At 39.0% G+C, this 17,640-nt stretch overlaps 1 protein-coding gene across 5 annotated transcripts in view; it reads left to right on the forward strand.

The window, feature by feature from the left end:
* ssh1a (slingshot protein phosphatase 1a) overlaps nt 1-17,640 on the forward strand; it is a 49,124-nt gene that overhangs the window by 15,685 nt on the left and 15,799 nt on the right. For 3 of the 5 annotated variants that reach the window (XR_007143857.1, XM_027141237.2, XM_047818360.1), the window contains exon 3: nt 11,237-11,337. Coding sequence is in view for 4 of the 5 variants with exons in the window: in XM_027141237.2 (XP_026997038.2) it covers nt 11,237-11,337 (101 nt within the window). In the remaining variant the exon portion in view is untranslated. Of the gene's footprint in view, nt 1-5,577; nt 5,820-8,684; nt 8,765-11,236; nt 11,338-17,640 lie in introns of those variants that run through there. The other 2 variants (XM_047818361.1, XM_047818359.1) reach the window with 2 other exon arrangements.

Below are 17,640 nucleotides of genomic sequence, written 5' to 3' on the forward strand. Positions count from 1 at the left end.
CCTCTAATTAACTATTGCTAGAGCTGCTGTTATAGAGAATGAATCAACGGCTTCCAACCAGTCATAACTGAGAAAAGATCTGTGGTAAAAAAAAATCTTTTACTGAATGTTGAGGCATTTCATGAATGTTGACATTTTTTAAAATTACTCTATGAATGAAAATCTGCTGATGTCATTAGTGCCTTGCTCACTTTTCCATCAGTCTTTCTCCGAAAAGTGCCTGACTGTTCAGAGATGATAGCACTGTGTTTTTCCTTCTTTCCATCTTTTATCCCTGCATCCGTCAGCATGTGAACACTGTGTTGCGGCGCATCGGTCTCCTGAGTAGAGGATGCTGTGTGTGCAGGAATGTGTGTGTTTATCTGTGTGTGTGTATGTCAGGAGATGTGTAGTCTGCTCTGAGCATCGCCATTGGACAAGATTGTTCTGCTAATCCTGAGTCACGAGTCCTTATTTTATTGCATTCTGTGAGTCTGTGTTCCATCAGTCTAATCTGAATATCCAGCAACATGTTTATTAACCCACGACACACACGACACATACACACTCCTGCTATAAGTCACTGACTATATATCTCCATAATGAAAATGCTGTACAGATCACCATACTCCAGAATACCTTATTACATAATTATTCCCACTCTCACCGACCTTTTGACAGTCATATTTTTCTAGTTAGATACCAAAAAATGATTGATGAATAAGATCATCATGTTCATCTCAAAGTGCTTCTCAGTGGGTTTTTAAAGTTGTATAAGCTTTATAAAAAGGCAGTGAAGGCTAAGGTTTGCCCTTGTTTAAAAATTATTTGTTTAAAATTTAATTAAGCTTTTGTTGAGTTACATCACATTACCAGAGAAGGTTAGTAGTCAGTACATTTTCTGTATATACAGTAAATCTTTGTGAAATATGGAAGTAATAAAACGTTTTTTTAAGTTCTAAAAACTGCAGAGATTTGTTTATCTTATCTTATCTAACAATTACAATTTATTTTTGAATTGAAGAGCAACATATTATACTTTTTATCTGTTTATTGTAATATTTAACGTTGTAGAACATGCAAGAAGCAAGAGTATCAGTAGTGTGTTCACACTTAAAATTCAAAAAAGTGCACTTCAAGGTACCAGGTGATGATGTTGGTTAGAAAATAAATAATTCAAGATGACCGAAGAAACTTCTTAGAATCTTTAAAATGTCTATAAAAATTAGGTTATGTTGTGCAATTTTTATTTCAGCCTTTTTGAAAAAAAATGTTTTCTGTGCATTTTATGTAATTTGCCATCATCTGTGTAGTTTCATGTAGCCTGAGGTTCAGACTGAAAGCAGAAGTTTTGGATTCTTGGCTTTTGTTCAGCATCCGTTTTTAGCATATTTAAGGGAGTGAAAATGTAAAGTTTATGTCCCTACAAAAACAGACCGACAAGCAACTGTAGGTCTTTTATTTAAATTGTGTAGATTATGAGTTTGTACTGTGATCTTCACATAATTTTGTAAATCCAGCGTTTAACTGATTCTCATAATCCCTCATGGTCACAGATGTAAACACAACAGGTTCCTTTTTCCATGAGGGAAGTAGAACATTAAAAAAATGAAACATGCACGTCTCCCGGAAATCTTGTAGAATCCAACCAATCAGATGATGACTTAAAAACTCCTGAATTAAATTTTTTTCCATTAGAAATTCTCACTCACTCACTCATTTTCTACTGCTTATCCGAACTTCTCGGGTCACGGGGAGCCTGTGCCTATCTTAGGTGTCATCGGGCATCAAGGCAGGATACACCCTGGACGGAGTGCCAACCCATCGCAGGGCACACACACTCTCATTCACACACTACGGACAATTTTCCAGAGATGCCAATCAACCTACCATGCATGTCTTTGGACCGGGGGAGGAAACCAGAGTACCTGGAGGAACATGCAAACTCCGCACACACAAGGCGGAGGCGGGAATCGAACCCCGGCCCTGTGAGGCGAACGTGCTACCCACTAAGCCACTGTGCCCCCATTAGAAATTCAGCCAGCAATTCATTGATGTGGCATCTGAGGCTGAGACTATCATCTTTGAAATGCTGTATCCTTTTTGTTACTCAAAAAAGACGTGGTGTAGAGTTTCATTTAGGACAACCCTTCTAACATTCATACGCTAAACGCTATAATACATAGTGCATAGTGTCGGTGCATAGTGAGTAGGACGTCATTTAGGAAGCAGCCAAAGTTTCTGTATTGTACATTATAACAGACATGTGGGGATGTGGTAGCTCAGTTGTAAAGGTGTTGGACTACTGATTGGAAGGTCATGAGTTCAAATCCCAGTGCCACCAAGCGGTCACTCCTGGGCCCCTGAGCAAGGCCTTTAGCCCTCAATTGCTCAGCTGTATCAATGAAAAAAATGTAAGTTGCTCTGGATAAGAGTGTCTGCCAAATGACATAAATAGACTCTCTATTTTCTTTTCCTTTGAAGGTAATGAGGCAATAAATGCTGTTTGTTACTGGGCACTGGAGACTTCTTACAAGTTTCACCATATTAGCAATTATACCATACAACTCCTGGTGTAAGGTATTATTATTAGTAATGGCTTCTATAGTATTATAATAAAATAAATCATTTAAATTCAGTCAACAGCCTAAATTTGAAACATTGTGGAATATAGAACATATTTGGTTTAGGCATTTGGTGCATTGTTTTGTATTAGTTTGTCCAATGAAACTTCAGTAAACCTCAGAATGTTTGACCTCAGATATACCTGAGAGATGAAATGACTCATGATGTGTGCTAGCACTCGTGTTCTCTCGACTCTGTGATCCTGTCAGAACTCATGCATTGTGCACCTGCCCTTAGGTTAAAACAAGCCAGGAACGGTCATACCGCTCCAGAGCACAAAAAAGAGAGCAATATCTTGCTTGTGTAGCAGAAAATAATATAATGCAGGTCATTAAGTGGCGGTCACAGAGGCAATGTGGAAATACAACTACCATCTCTGAGATAATAGTCATAGAGTCACATGGGATGACAATCCTGATATACAATCCAGATATGCTTCTGAAAAAACAACATAATATGGGTTTATATTTATTACACAATGAAGTTTGCATCACCTTGGTCTTATGAATAATCTCTCTCTCTCTCTCTCTCTCTCTCTCTCTCTCTCTCTCTCTCTCTCTCTCTCTCTCTCTCTCTCTCACTGTAACCTGAACATTTCAGCTCTTGTCGCAGATGCATGCTGTTGCAAAGCATTATGGGTTTTGAATGCCTGAGACTTTGTATTTCCAAGTGGTGTAAAATGCTTTAAATGTCTCTTTCTGAGTTTGTTGCCAGTCTGTTATTTCTTCCAGTCCAGAAATAACAAACAACAGCAGTTCGCTAACATTTACAATATTTTTATTATCTGAAAAACCTCTTGTTAATCCATTTATGTTTACATTTAATGTTATCGCTTACATTGTAGCAGCTGCAGTCTGGTCAATAATTTTGCTTCTGCATTAAATTCACAGCAATGGATTTGCAGTCAAGGTGTGATTGAAGTTTAGACTTTTAGCTTTATTTTAAAGCATTTAACAAAAAATATTGCATTCATTGTTTAGGAATCATAGCTGATTTTTTCTCGTAGTCTTTACATATTCACAGCCTCAAAGGCAAAATTAATGACAAACAAAGGAGATAAAAGGTCTGGAATTTATTCCAGTTTGAGTTGGTAGCTGTTCAAAGGGACTCTCAATATGTTGTCGAAAGAGGTGTCAATGTAAGTTAAGGAGACCATAACTAGGCTGAAAAAACTGACCTAACAGAGAGATAGCAGAGACTTTTGAAGTGGCCAAATCAGAAGGAATGCACTTACAAAGCCCATCAACACCAAATGGCTGGAAGACCAGAGAAGACAACTAAAGTGGTCTTTTCTTGGTGAAGCAAAAATCCCATCATAACATCTAGTCAGGTCAGGAACACTCGTGAAGAGATATGAATATTGATGTCAAAGTCTGCAATCAAGAGATGGAATGTAAATTCAGAAGGTAGCATTCAAGATCCAAAATGACAGATTAGACTTTGCTAGAAAAAAAGAAAAAAAAAGAAAAAAACATGCCCAGTTCTAGCACATTCTTTGGACAGATCTGAATCATCTATCAGGCATGGTTGAGGTTGACAGATGGAGCTGAATTACTGGTGTTTATTAATGAAGTGGCTGCAGATAGAAGGAGCAGGGTGAAATCTGAAGTGTGTAGAGATGCTAGAGTTTCTGCTCAGCTTGAGCCAGCGCTTCACAGTTCAAATGGATAATAACACAAAACTTACGAAAGCAACCCAAGAGCTTCTTACGGCTGTTCTAAAATGGCTGAGTCGGCCACCTGACCTTAACCCAATAGAGCATAGCGAAGGCAGAAAGACCCACAAAGAATCAGCAACCTGAAGGCATTAAGGCTTGGCAAATTATCTCTGAGGAAACTCAGCATGTAGTGATGATTCTGGGTTCCAGATTTCAGGCAGACATTGATTCAAATGAGTTATAGCCAAGTATTAACAAACTATACCCTTTTTAAATAATTAGGTCAGTTTGTCCAGTTACTTTTTGGCCTAGATGATGTAAAGTTTTAATTCCTTACCTGTTAATGCAGTATTTTTGTTGAATCCTGTGAACTAAAACTGAATTGTACATCGCAAATTCATTTGAAATCCATTCTGGTGGTGCAGAGAGTCACAAATACAAAAATACATAGGGACCCGACTATACAAACATTCATTCCCTCATCTTTTCATTCGTCTCTCCCTCTTCAGTGATTTCTACCTTTCTGTTTCTTTCTCAGCTCTGCTTTCCTTCAGTGTAGTCTTATCAACTTTCGGATATCTGTGTGTGTGCGTGTGCGTGTGCGCGCATGTGTGTGTGTGTGTGTGTGTGTGTGTGTGTGTGTGTGTGTGTGTGTGTGTGTGTGTGTTAGTTTCTTTCTGCTGACAGGCAAATAAGTGAACCTTTCTTTCACGAATCATTTGTCTTACTCATGCAGTCTGGGAATATCCTCCCATGTCTTTGTGTCTTAATGAGATTTAGTGGCACCTGTAGTCTGGACACTAGAAGAAGGCATTGAGCCAGGCGTCTGGTGTCCTCTGAGGCTGAGAAGATCACTAAAGAACTATTTCTCTTGGCTGGTAATTTATTTATTTTACTTTGTATGCAGGAAGTGAGCTCAGAAGAGGTTTTTTAAACACAGGACATGACCTGGTCACAGTGCATGCTACAGTAGATCCAGGAAGCCTCTGTATTGGGACGTCTCACTTGGAAAGACTCAGAGAACACTATTGGATTTTCTTTACACTGCCAATTCAGCACTCAGTGGTGTGTGTGAGACTAGACAACACACACACACACACACACACACACACACACACACACACACACACACACACACAACTCAGCTTACCTAAGTCTTCGGGGTGGAGATTCCAGCAGTCAGTCAGGCTGAGGACAGCAAAGCAGCTTTATCTTTCTGTTCTGCAATCAGGAGAGAGAGAGAGAGAGAGAGAGAGAGAGAGAGAGAGAGAGAGAGAGGGAGGGAGGAGTGAGAACACATTCCCAGCCTACAAGGAACTTGCTCAAGCAGGAACACATTTATTCTACCAGGATCCACTCGTACACACACACACGCACTGTGTCTCTGCTTCTGACGCTCTTGTCCATCTCTGGCCGTGTTGTGCTCTGGGTGTTTGGAGCTGAGGCGTCACAGCAGGATGCACCTGGAGCTGCACTGGCACCGGCGGGTCATGCTCCCTACTATGCTGCCGTACTTCGTGGAGAACGCTGTTCTCACACAGCGTGAGATCTACCGCATGTGAGTTGTTAAACGTTTAAGTACTGAGCAAAGCTGCTACGCATCCTCATTATTCTGTACAAATTGTGTGTTACATTGGCAGTTTTCTATAAGATGATGGAAAAAACTAGTCAAATTCTTAGTTTAAAAGGAATCACCGATGCAGTTTTATTCTTAATACTGATTGATAGTATATGTAGAAATGTTCTTGTTAATTTGTGAATTTCCCGACAAGAGATTTGTATGTGTGAGAATCCAGGCACTATCCTGGGAACGATGGATGCAAGGCAGGAATAAGCCCTGGGGTGGGATGTAAAGTCATTGAAGAACACCATTCACACACACACACACACACACACACACACACACACACACACACACACACACACACACACACACACAGAGTGTCCTTCACCCTAGAGGCAATTTAGCAGTTCATCTACTTTTCTTGTTTCTTTGGTTGGTGGGATGAAACCAGAGAAGATGGAGAATGTGAGAAAACTCCATAAAGACAGTAACCTGTGGTTAAGTAAACAAGGAGCTCTGGAGAGAAAAGGTTGATGAAATGTGCAAAGAACTGGTCACTCAAACAATATTTTTTGGAAACAGAACTTGATTTTTTTTAGAGATGTGAAAGAGAATTATTAATGTTCACTACAAATAAGTACGAAACTAACTTGTGTCATGCAAGTGGCCACCATTTTTTACATGCCTTCATAACTGTTTGAAGCATTTTCTTCAGTAATTCAATACCTTTGTGTAAGAATTCAAGAACTGACAAATATGTTATCCTGATACTTGTTTTGGCATTTTGGAAATTTTTAAGTAACATCAAGGTCCAGGAATAAGATGCTTGGTTAAGAGCAACCAATTATAACTGGAAATGTAAACATTAGCCCCGCCCACAAAGTCTCAAAATTGGGAGTAAAAGCAAGTATGTCTGTCTCAGTGGTCAGTCCTTGCTGCTATGATATGTTTCTCTGCCTGCACATTAAATGATGAGACGATTACATTAGTTTTGGCACCTTATTTTCAGTATTTTGTATGACGATACAAATTTACAAAAGAAGTGCCATTTCTGCAGGTTTACGGCTTTATCCTTTTGCTCAATTTAGCAGCTCTCATGTTTAAAATAAATAAATAAAATTGATAAAGCTGCATCTTCCTGTCATGCTTGTTGCACTTTTTGCAGCAGAGTTGATTCAGACTCAAAGCAGGTTTGATTTCACTTGGAAGTGGTCTGGACAGATTTTAGATAAATACTTTTTGCAGCATCTTTTAATTCCTGAATCGCTGAATAACATGACAATAGCCCTACGTCAACTTTGTAACTAAATCTGTGGAAGGGTTGGACGGAATCAAGTGCACGGTCATGTAATTGTGAAAAGCTACTTGCACGTCAATGCTACAAACCCACATTTGAAATGTCTCCGAGGAGAACGTTTCTGACCCGAGGCGTGCTTTGTGAGCAAGCCGCATTGAGAATAAGGGCATTGTAGAAACAAGGCTGGGCATTTACCACATCAGAAAGGGTTCATTGTGAGAATACTTTGGTGCTATTTTAATAGCAGTGATGCTTAAAGTGGGTTTATTCCTACTTATTGGAGCGGGGTCAGACGGTCAGAGTGTTAGGGCAATGACGTCTGGTGGTTGATGGACATGAAATTACTTTGACCTTTCTGATATACAGTATCAGAACAGCCACCAGCCTTCAAAAAGCTTGAGGTGAAATCAATCCCTATTATAGAAATATAAATATTGGCAAATCAAATACAGTTCTCTTAATAGTGTTGTAAATACAAATACATAGAAAAATGTTTTCTCGCACCTAAAGTAAACTACTTGAGGTGTTTGAGACTCACTATCATTAGTGCAGCTTTTCTTTAGCACTTCTACCAATCTTCATATCACGTCTTTTTAACTGACATGTATTTCACCTGCAATTAGTATAGAAATTAGCTTGAGCTTACTCAGGTACCTGGAAAAGCTTTTTAGTGGATGTCAGTGAGTGCACACACAAACACACACACACTCGCTTGAAGTTCTCATTTTCTGTGATAGCGAACGTATTTTTAGCTCGCTGTAGATCATGCCGCGTGTGATAGCAGCTTCCTGTGATGACTCGTACACTTTTTTCCTTGGAGTCAATGTCCCCTTTATCTGCTCTAGTTGTTTTGAAAGCTGAACACAGTAAATTAATAATGCCAGAGAGAAGGGGAAAAAACAGCCATTGTTCTTCATATCTGTAGATTGAACTAAGCCCTGGCCTGATCGGAGCTACCTCTGAGGTGATGTCGTTTGGAGCCCCAGTGAGGTTCAGGTGAAGTGAGGAAGCAGTTTACCTCTGAACAAGTGCAGCATGTAATCCAAACATGCTGTGTGTTTCACATCAAGTGACGCAGACATGCAGAACTACAATGTTTATACAGAATAAATGCTGTGTTCACAACATAGTTTAAACTGTTTAGTTCAGTATTTTATTCCAATTTTAGTCCCCAGTTTGGTCATGTCAGTTCAACCAGAGAGGTCATAGAGAACAGCTTCATCAGATGCTAAATGCCAAGAGGAAAGACCCTACGACTGGCCAACTTTACTGTGATTGACACCATATCAAACCTCCCACCCCAGACAGTTTTTTTTCTCAGCTCCTGGCCATTGATAGCTGCAACACTGTAGGGATTCAGACTCAGAGTCTCTTTAAGGTATCACTTTTCTGCTGTGGTATTTACACCATTATTTACCCATTTCAACCAGCAAATGTCTGTGTGCTTTCTCTGTCATTAATGAAAGTGTTTCTGACCCACCCCTTCTGCAAGGCAGCTTTGTTGTGTTTAACCGTCTGTAACATGAAACCGAATCACACCAATAAATTTTTTTTTGCTTCAGTTTTTGGACTCAGGACATCATTCAGTCAGGACAACCTGGACATTTCTGGACTTATTCTGGACACAGGCATTGCTCAGTTGGTGTGTTAAAATCATCATACTGTTTTGCCATCAATCTGCATTCATGTGTTATATTTCCTACATATCCACCATATACACATTTTATCTTCCTTCTCTCTTTCAACAACTCATCCATGCTTATTTGACAACCAAATCTGACATTTTGAAACAATTTATTTAAAGCAGTAATACTGATGTAATGAGGTTACAGGAGTACATAGGTTTTTCAAAAGTGAATTACAGCTTTGAACGTGGCTCAGCCAATCAGAATTAATGACCGGGACAATCAGTTTTAGATTGTTCATTCTGTGTTGTTGTTTGGACAAAGTGTTTAGTGCAAGATTCATATCTGACCACCCACGTGATTTTTAGAACCTCCAACTGATGCACTGAGAAATGAAAAGTTCGGTCAGTGTTTAATCCTGCAAGAGAAGTTTTGAATGTCATCATCGTGATCGGTAAAACAATAGCGCCCCTCACTTACAGAACACAAAACTATGCTGTAAGTTTCGCTACAAAACTGTTAACATAATTACACCCTTAAGTGTGAGTGCAGTCTGTTCGGCTTGTAATTTTCTGCTCTCTCTCTCTCTCTCTCTTTCTCTCTCTCTGTGTTGTGGATTCTTGTCACATCCATCACTCGTGCTCTTTTCTTTCTTGATCCTCACATAGCTGACATCGCTCTGAGAACACCTCACATGTATGCTACGCGTGGCATAATTCTCTGCTAGCGGCTTGAAAGAGAGAAAGAACAAAAGAGAGAAACAAAAGCCCCTGTAATCCACATTTTAAGAGTGCAACTTTGTATTCAGTTTGAGGGACAGAGACAAACAGGGAATGAGAGAAGGACAGAGGGAGAGTCAGAGGAGGAGGAGGAGGAGTTTGACGCATAACTCTTTGCACAAAGCTGCTTCTGTTGTTTGCTTCTTCTCCGCCGGCTGCTGTGGTCAGGCTTTCTCGGGACATCCAGTCCGCTCAAAGTGAGACAATGGCTTAAAAATGGAACAGCTTGACTCAGCACAAGGTCACAACCGCAGCTGGGCGAGAAAAAAGCATGGCCTCTGAATATTTCAGCCACCATTTTGCTCCCTGTTATATGGCTAATGATGATTCGGTCACGTTTTAATCACATGCCTTATTCTCTAATGTTCTCAAAGCCGTGAGGAAGAAAGGAACAAGGCAGACTAATTGAAACAATGCAGTATGATACAAGAAACCAGATGAAACATGTTAATATGTGGCCAGGGTACAAGCATGCCCATTAACAACCAAACTTGTTTATTCATCTCGATTACGAATCATAAGAATCATAATTTGTTTCTGCATTTTCATATAAGGATTTTCGTTCTCTCGTTCATTTAAACACACACATAGTATTTTTTACACCCATTGTTTTATAATGTTTGTAAGTAAGTCAACCTAAATCGGTTTTAAGACGAATAAGGCTCAAATTACAGTGAGAGTACTGTATGCGCTGGTCTGTGAGGATGTTGGTCAAAATCTGAGGTGTAAATAAACAAGATTTTATATGACATTTAAATGTTTTTAGATCGAACCATTTTCTTTTGTTTTTGATTATATTGCACTGGATGGACAACACCAAATAGACCTTCTGTGCTGTGCACAATATGCTGCTAAATAAGTTTATATTCTCATAGTGTAGGCCATTTTTCAGCATACACACATGAACATGAAGAAAACCAGCCTCTACCAGATCATGCATGTAACTTATTTTACTTTACTCAGAGATTAATGATTATGGCCCAAAGACCACAAGGTGACTTGAATTGTGTGTAATAGTGAAACAGAGACTTCTACATGTCACTTCATGTTCATTTTGTGATCTGAAATGTATTGTGGGATTTTCTTTTAAGTCTCTGAACAGGGCTTTCTTTGCTACAGGGTTTCCTCTATCTTCTTGAAGGGTTCTGTGATGATGTCAAAACTTAGCAGCTTGTGATTTAAGATGTAGAGAAAGATGGCTTGGTCTGAGGGAGAAAAAAAAAGCGGTAAAATGAGGTGCCACCAGACCAAACTGACATTTGATAAGTGTTTAACTTCCACAGCCTTTTACCTTTCAAACACAATAATGGCCACCTTCTTGCATCACTGGTTACAAGTGTTCTGTACTCTCTAAATCAACACATACTTCCTGAAGAGCTTTGACAGAAATGATGATCACTCTGTGTGGCGTGTTTGTTAAACTTCAGAGAGTTTAATCTTTGTCTCTTGTAAAGAATTTGCAGTACAAAGAACTGCAGCGTATGATAATACGGACGATAATTAAACCCAGTGTTTCAGTGTTTCAGCACCGACTCAGTGCTGGATTTCCCCCTCTGACCTTTTCTGAGAATTCTCACTCAATTGTGTGTGTCTGCGTGTATGTGTGTGTGTGTGTGTGAGCTTTTTGCATAATGTGTGAGGAAGACCGAGTCAAAAGAGCATCCAATCTGTGTACATTCAAAACTGTGTCTCTGTGTCTCTGTGCTGCAGTCTGAGCGAGAGCTTTTTCATGGTGAAGGGAGCTGCGTTGTTCCTGCAGCAGGGCAGCAGTGCGCAGGGTCAGAAGACTCACTCTCACCATAAACATGCAGGTGAGCACACACACACACTCACACACACACACACGTGTATCCAGCCCCAAACAGATTTCCTTTTTCCTCAGGGGAAGATCTTTACAGTTCCTCCAGGATTTTAAAATTGTTTAATTGTAAACATTAAGACAAAAATCAAACAAACCCTGCAATATTTACAGAAACATTTTATTTTTTTCTCAAAAGAACAACTTTTTCTGCAGGATTGCCAAGATGTGTGGCATCAACATAATACTCATTTAGCCAAAAATCCCTCTCTCATGTATCGAACATGTGCACAGCTACTAGGGCTGGGACGATTTACTAATCTGGCGATTCAATACTATCCCGATACTTTTGTGCCGATTCAATACATATTGCGATTCTGTAGCTATTGCGATTCATTGTTTAAATTGTGATTTTTGTTTGCTTAATAAAGATTAGACAATGGCAAATACTTGATCATACCCTTAAAGAGACTGTATATGAGTTATATTAACAAAAAAAATGCATCACATCTTTCTGAATTTTTATTTCAGGAGCATATACATACATGAACAAGCTTGAACCATAAAACTTTCAAGTACCAAAAACTTGAATATAATATTTAAATGTGCAACAAAATGACTAAAAACAATACTCTCTGAAATAAAATAAGTGCTGTTAAACTGTTCCAATAAATAACAATAAATAAAAAAGCTCCGGAACAATTTATTTAAAATTGAAATAGATTTATATAAAGATTTATTTATTTATGGGCTGTCAGGGTTACATAGGACTCTGTAGCTCGCGATGCGACTCGTTGAGCTTTGCTTAAACGTTTTTTTACTTCTGACGCAACCTCGTCATAGATTTTAGGCACGACTGTGTCTGTGAAAAGCTTCCTCGATGGAATAACGTACCTCCGCTCCAAAGTATGGATAATATTTCGAAAACCTGCATTTTCCACAACGCTATAAGGTCGAATGTCTTTGCAGATAAAAAGAGCAATCGACTCTGTGATGCGTTTTGCCTTCTCCGAAGTGCATGGTAATTTACTCAATGTCACATCCAGAGTTTGTTGAGACGCTGCAGGTTGTTTGGCGTTCAGCCTGAAATTCGCTATCAAATTCGCTATAAAAAATATGCTATCACTGTATGGCAGAGTTTGCATACCGTTTTAGTCATGTCCAGCGCAGCTCTTCCTGCCAGTGTATAAAATCCAAAGTGTTTCCACACTTGTGATTTAAAATGTGAAGGTGCAGAAACAATTCTCAAAGAGGTTTGCTCCCCTGCCTCTGCCATGGTTTAGCATTCTCGCGCCAGCTTAAAACGGATACGACGTCATCTAATACAGACAACAACAAAATACGTTTCGCCCTCTGTTGGAATAAAAGCGATAACGTCTTCCCGCCACCTCTCTGGAAAAGTAAAAAAATTAAATATATATCGATTCTGAGCCAAACAAATCGATCTCAAAATCGTTTTAAAAAGAATCGCGATAGTTTGGTGAATCGATTTTTTCTCCCACCCCTAACAGCTACCATAGAAAGTTATAGAGCAGGGGTATTCAATTAAAATTCAAAGAGGTCCAGTTACTAAAATTTCCTCCCAGCAAAGGTCCGAATCTTATATTGTCACTTAAAATAGTGTACCCTCATGTTAATAAAATCAATAACGCACATACATTTCTATATAATCAATTGTTAAATTTCAAGTGTTTCCAAAGTCTGAACTTGTATGGCACTTAAATGGAAAAGAATCCTGTAGTTGTCTTTACTACATGTCAAGTAACAGACAACAGACACTGAATTTCTTCTGAATAAAATAAATAAAAAGAGCAAACACAGCTTTGTGCAGCCTGAACTTAGGGCCTATATTTCAAGTAATGTAATACATTCAGAATGTTCTGAATAAAATAAAAGTGCTTTTAATCTTTAAGAAAAAAAATTAAACAAAAGACTTTTGAGCTGCCCCTTTTTTAAACATTAACTACATTAATAACACAGGAACCTTAGGCAAAAGAACAATTCAAGCTGCTTTGAGCAGCTCCCTTTTTCCTCTCTCCTTTCCACTTCTCCTTACTCCCTTTCCATCTTCTGTTCCTAGTAAGAGAAATGGGCATGTAACTGTCCTGCCAGCGGTTTGAATCTTAATTGTCCTGCCAGTGTAATTAGGTGCATTACTGCCACCTTCTGCTCTGGAGTATGGAACAGAATTGTTTTTGGCTTAGCTTTTGATGACGCTCCTGTTGTAATTACTGCCATACTGTCATAATAGATTAACTGCGCATGAACGAAAGATTAATCTTTTTATTAATATCAAAGAGCTTATATAATCTTATAATATTAGATTATAAAAAGGAGATGCTTAATATGATAATATTAGAATTTTAACGGGTCCGGGCAGACCCGTCACTCGGTCCGGATCCGGACCGCGGTCTGCCATTTGGTGATGCCCGTTATAGAGTATCTAAATGCATTGCTGGCCAATCAGAAAGGATTAAAGTGTTTTAGTGTGGATTAGGAATGAGGAGGAATAATCTGAATACTTCTAAAGTTCAGAATGAAACACTTCTACTTTTTCCCATTACTGTTACCACCTCCAAATTTTTCATTTTCAAATTAAAGCAAGCTAATTCATTGATTAAAATCCATATAGGATGAAAAACAAAACTTACTTAACAATTAAGTAGCTTTAATTGAGCTAAGCCAAGGTGGTATGAAAATATAATTCATATTTTTATAATCAGTAATGTCACTGTTTGGTTTTTTTTAGATATTGGGGTATTTTTTTATTTTAATAAATAAAAAGGTAATTACAGAGTAACTGGCCTATTTGTTTGTAGAAATTCATACATAATCTTTAAAATGTGAAATGATCTGTTGACTTTTATGTGTGTGTGTGAGAGAGAGAGAGAGAGAGAGAGAGAGAGAGAGAGAGAGAGAGAGGGGACAGCAAGTATGTCTGTAAGTGTGAGTGGTTTAAACTGTGCTGATTTAAGGAGGTCCCCTATAAGCACAGTCTGTGTTCACGCGTGTGTTTGTTGGGATTAGCTGGATTAACGGTTTAGCGCCAGTCGAGTCGAGAGTCTCCGTTGTGTGGGCGCAAAGGGATTTAGGACATGAGAATACTTTTATTTAAATGCAGTTCTAGAAAATGGCATCAGATTCCTTATGATACAGTACAGTATTGTGGAGACTCCTTTATTTCATGAGTGCTGGTTGTTTTCATGGAGGTTTCTAATCAATAGAGCAGAGACAGTTCTGTCTGGGTAAATAAGCTATTCTGCTCACCAGACGTCTCCTCGTGCACTTTGTGGTCACTCGTTGCCAGTGTTGTTCCTTTAGAATGTTCTTCTCCTTCACTCTGATTAACTAATCTGAAATGATCTGTCTGCAGTGTGCAGCTGCTGCCTTGCGACTTGTTTGCTTTTGGTTTTACAAATTGTTGTTGAATCCTTGTTCGTTCCGTTGTACTTTTTTATTTTATGTCTCTGTACTTTTTTGTGTCAGGACAATTCCCTGCTGGAACATTAGGGTGTGTTCCGGCAGTGTGTTTGTCTTGTGCATTGTGTTTTGTTTGCGCCATACTCTTAGTACTTTTCCCACCTCACACCTGTTCCTTATGTCTCTCTGATTACATTTCCTATTTATACCCGTGTCCTTGTGTGTTTGCTTACTGAGTCCACACGTCTATTTTCTCCTAGATTTGTTTCTTGTGTTTTTGGTTATTGGTTTCCTGTTGTCAGCTTCATGTACGTAATGTGTTGTAGTTCAGTCGTCTTAAATAAATCCCCCCTTTTTTTTTTGCCTTCCATGCATTTGGGTCTGTTTTTTTCCTGAGGAGGCACCCATTCCTGACATAAGGTGAAAAGGCGGGAATGAGGCCACGAGGTTCAGAGAGAGGGAGATCGGGGAGAGAGGGATGCATGGGTTTCTTCTGATAGTGTTAAAAATGCTTTACATCAGATTTACACAGGATGTGAGAAACACAGGGCCTCTGTGTATGTCATTACATTTACATCTAAATGTACAGGATTTGGCCCTTATCAGAGCCACTTACATTTTTATCATGTTTTATACAATTGAGTTTAGGGTGAAGGGTGGCAGCTTGATAGACCAGTGATTGGAAATCACAACCTTATATATATTCATTCACATTAACGGTTTTAATATAAAGTGTGTGTAAAAGAACAAAGATTAAAATCAAAATCTGATTAGACAGCTAAAGTGAAAAAATATGTTTTTAGCTTTTTTTTTCCATAGCGGTGATGAAGGCAGCACTGACGCTGAATAAACTCCTAGTTTAGTTTTTTTTTTTGCTCCAGTGGGTCAGAGGACAATGGACAGATCTGGTTCAAGTAGCTAGGAAGGATACAGTGACTCGTGTAATCACTCTTTACAACCGTGTTGAGCAGAAAATAATCTCAACACACATAAAACATCAGAACCAAAGAAGACTTATTGGGCTCCTACAGCAGAAAACCACTCCTTTCAGCAAAGAACATGAATCCTAGGCCTTTCTAAACAATACTAAACTATACAAAATTTATATATTATATACAGGAATATGAGGTAATTACAGTTACTTTGTGTTGTCAGCCTGTGTGAGTGTGACATCACATGCTCCTTTGCCTTGACCTTGGGGTCTTATCAAGGTTAAAGGTCAAAGGATGACTAGGGTTTGAGCTGATGCATGATAAGCAGAAAAGCAGCTTTTACCTGCAGCTGCAGGTAGAACATTTGCTTTGAGTCTTTTTCCTTCCATAGCAAAGTTTTAAATGTCAGACCTTTGACGCACGACGATGGACAATTTTAGACAGTATGAAGAACACTGATGTATAATTAAAGGTGTTTAATGATGGAAAAAATATAAGCAGTTGTAGATGTACATCTCTACTAGCAGGTTTAACCAAACCTGAAGCTAGGCATATTACCAATTCCTTAAATCCTGGTTCTATTCAGATACGAGCCTTTGTCACAGCCCGGTTTCTCAGACACATTCTCACAATGCTGTGACTCACTGCTGCACTGATGGATCATTGCTCTGGTTACCTGAAGCACTGCCAGAAAAAACAGAACACGGGAACAACAGCCACAGAGGCAGAGTGTAAAACAACATGTGATCAAGACCCAAAGTGCTAATTAACACTGACAGTGGTTTAGATTTACCAGCTCGTCTGGCTGTCATCTCTCTCTCTCTCTCTCTCTCTCTCTCTCTCTCTCTCTCTCTCTCTCTCTCTCTCCCTCCCTCCCACTCTCTCAATCTCTCTCTCTCTCTCTCTCTCTCTCTCCCTCTCTCTCTCTCTCTCAATCTCTCTCTCTCTCTCTCTCTCTCTCTCTCTCTCTCTCTCTCTCTCTCTCTCTCAATCTCTCTCTCTCTTTCTGATTTTCAGGTCTGTCTAGATTGCACCCCATGCCACACATCCACAGAAACCAAACAAAATGTCATTGTTTTAAAGAAACTGGTTTTCCAAAGAGCTATTCTCAGGTTTTTTTTCTTTATTACATACATTTAAATTTGTTTACCAAAGACAAGGAAATATAGACATGTTAATAATTGATTAAAATAATGCACCTGATAATTATTTTCAAAGCACTGAATAAACTCTTACCACTGAGCTGAGACTTGAACCCATGACATCGTTGCACTCTATTCTACTGTGTATCTTGTTGAACGCAGTAAACTGGGAAGTTATGACAAAAAAAAATACAGCACAAAATAAAAACTTCTATTCAGATGACCCTGGAGACACCACAGTCCATAAATGCTAAAAAAAAAACCTTCACATTATCAACAGTTTCATCCTCCTGTCTGTCACTATGGAAACGATTCCATGTTAAGACGAGCATTTTAAAACATTTTTGTTGAAAATTTCTTCAGAACAATCTGAATCAACATTTCTGGTGTAACTGAAAACAACAGACACCCGCCAACCAGTCAGAAACAAGCACTGTATACTGTATTTCCGATGCGTTGTGTACCATGTTGTTATGCAGTCTTGTGATTTAAGAGATTTAGATTCTGATTTTGACAGTGGCCTTATCTGCGAGGATTATCTGTGGAATCTTTACATATTATTGTGCGTGTGTGTTTTGTGTGTGGGGGGGGTTATCTTTAAGAAAAACAAACATAAGTCTCAGAGTTGTAGCAATCAGAGTAACGTTTGAACACATGTATAGACAGTGCTCCGAGCGCCAGCTGGCTCTATCCCATCCTCCTCAATCATCGAGATGTGAATCATTGGTTCCTCCTCATTCCTGTTCTGCCTCACCTCCATAAATCTTACTCAGGTTTTATTACCGTTATGTTTGTGTTGATTTAACACATGCGCTATGGCAT

This window comes from Tachysurus fulvidraco, chromosome 9, assembly GCF_022655615.1.
Source record: "Tachysurus fulvidraco isolate hzauxx_2018 chromosome 9, HZAU_PFXX_2.0, whole genome shotgun sequence".
NCBI lineage: Eukaryota > Metazoa > Chordata > Actinopteri > Siluriformes > Bagridae > Tachysurus > Tachysurus fulvidraco.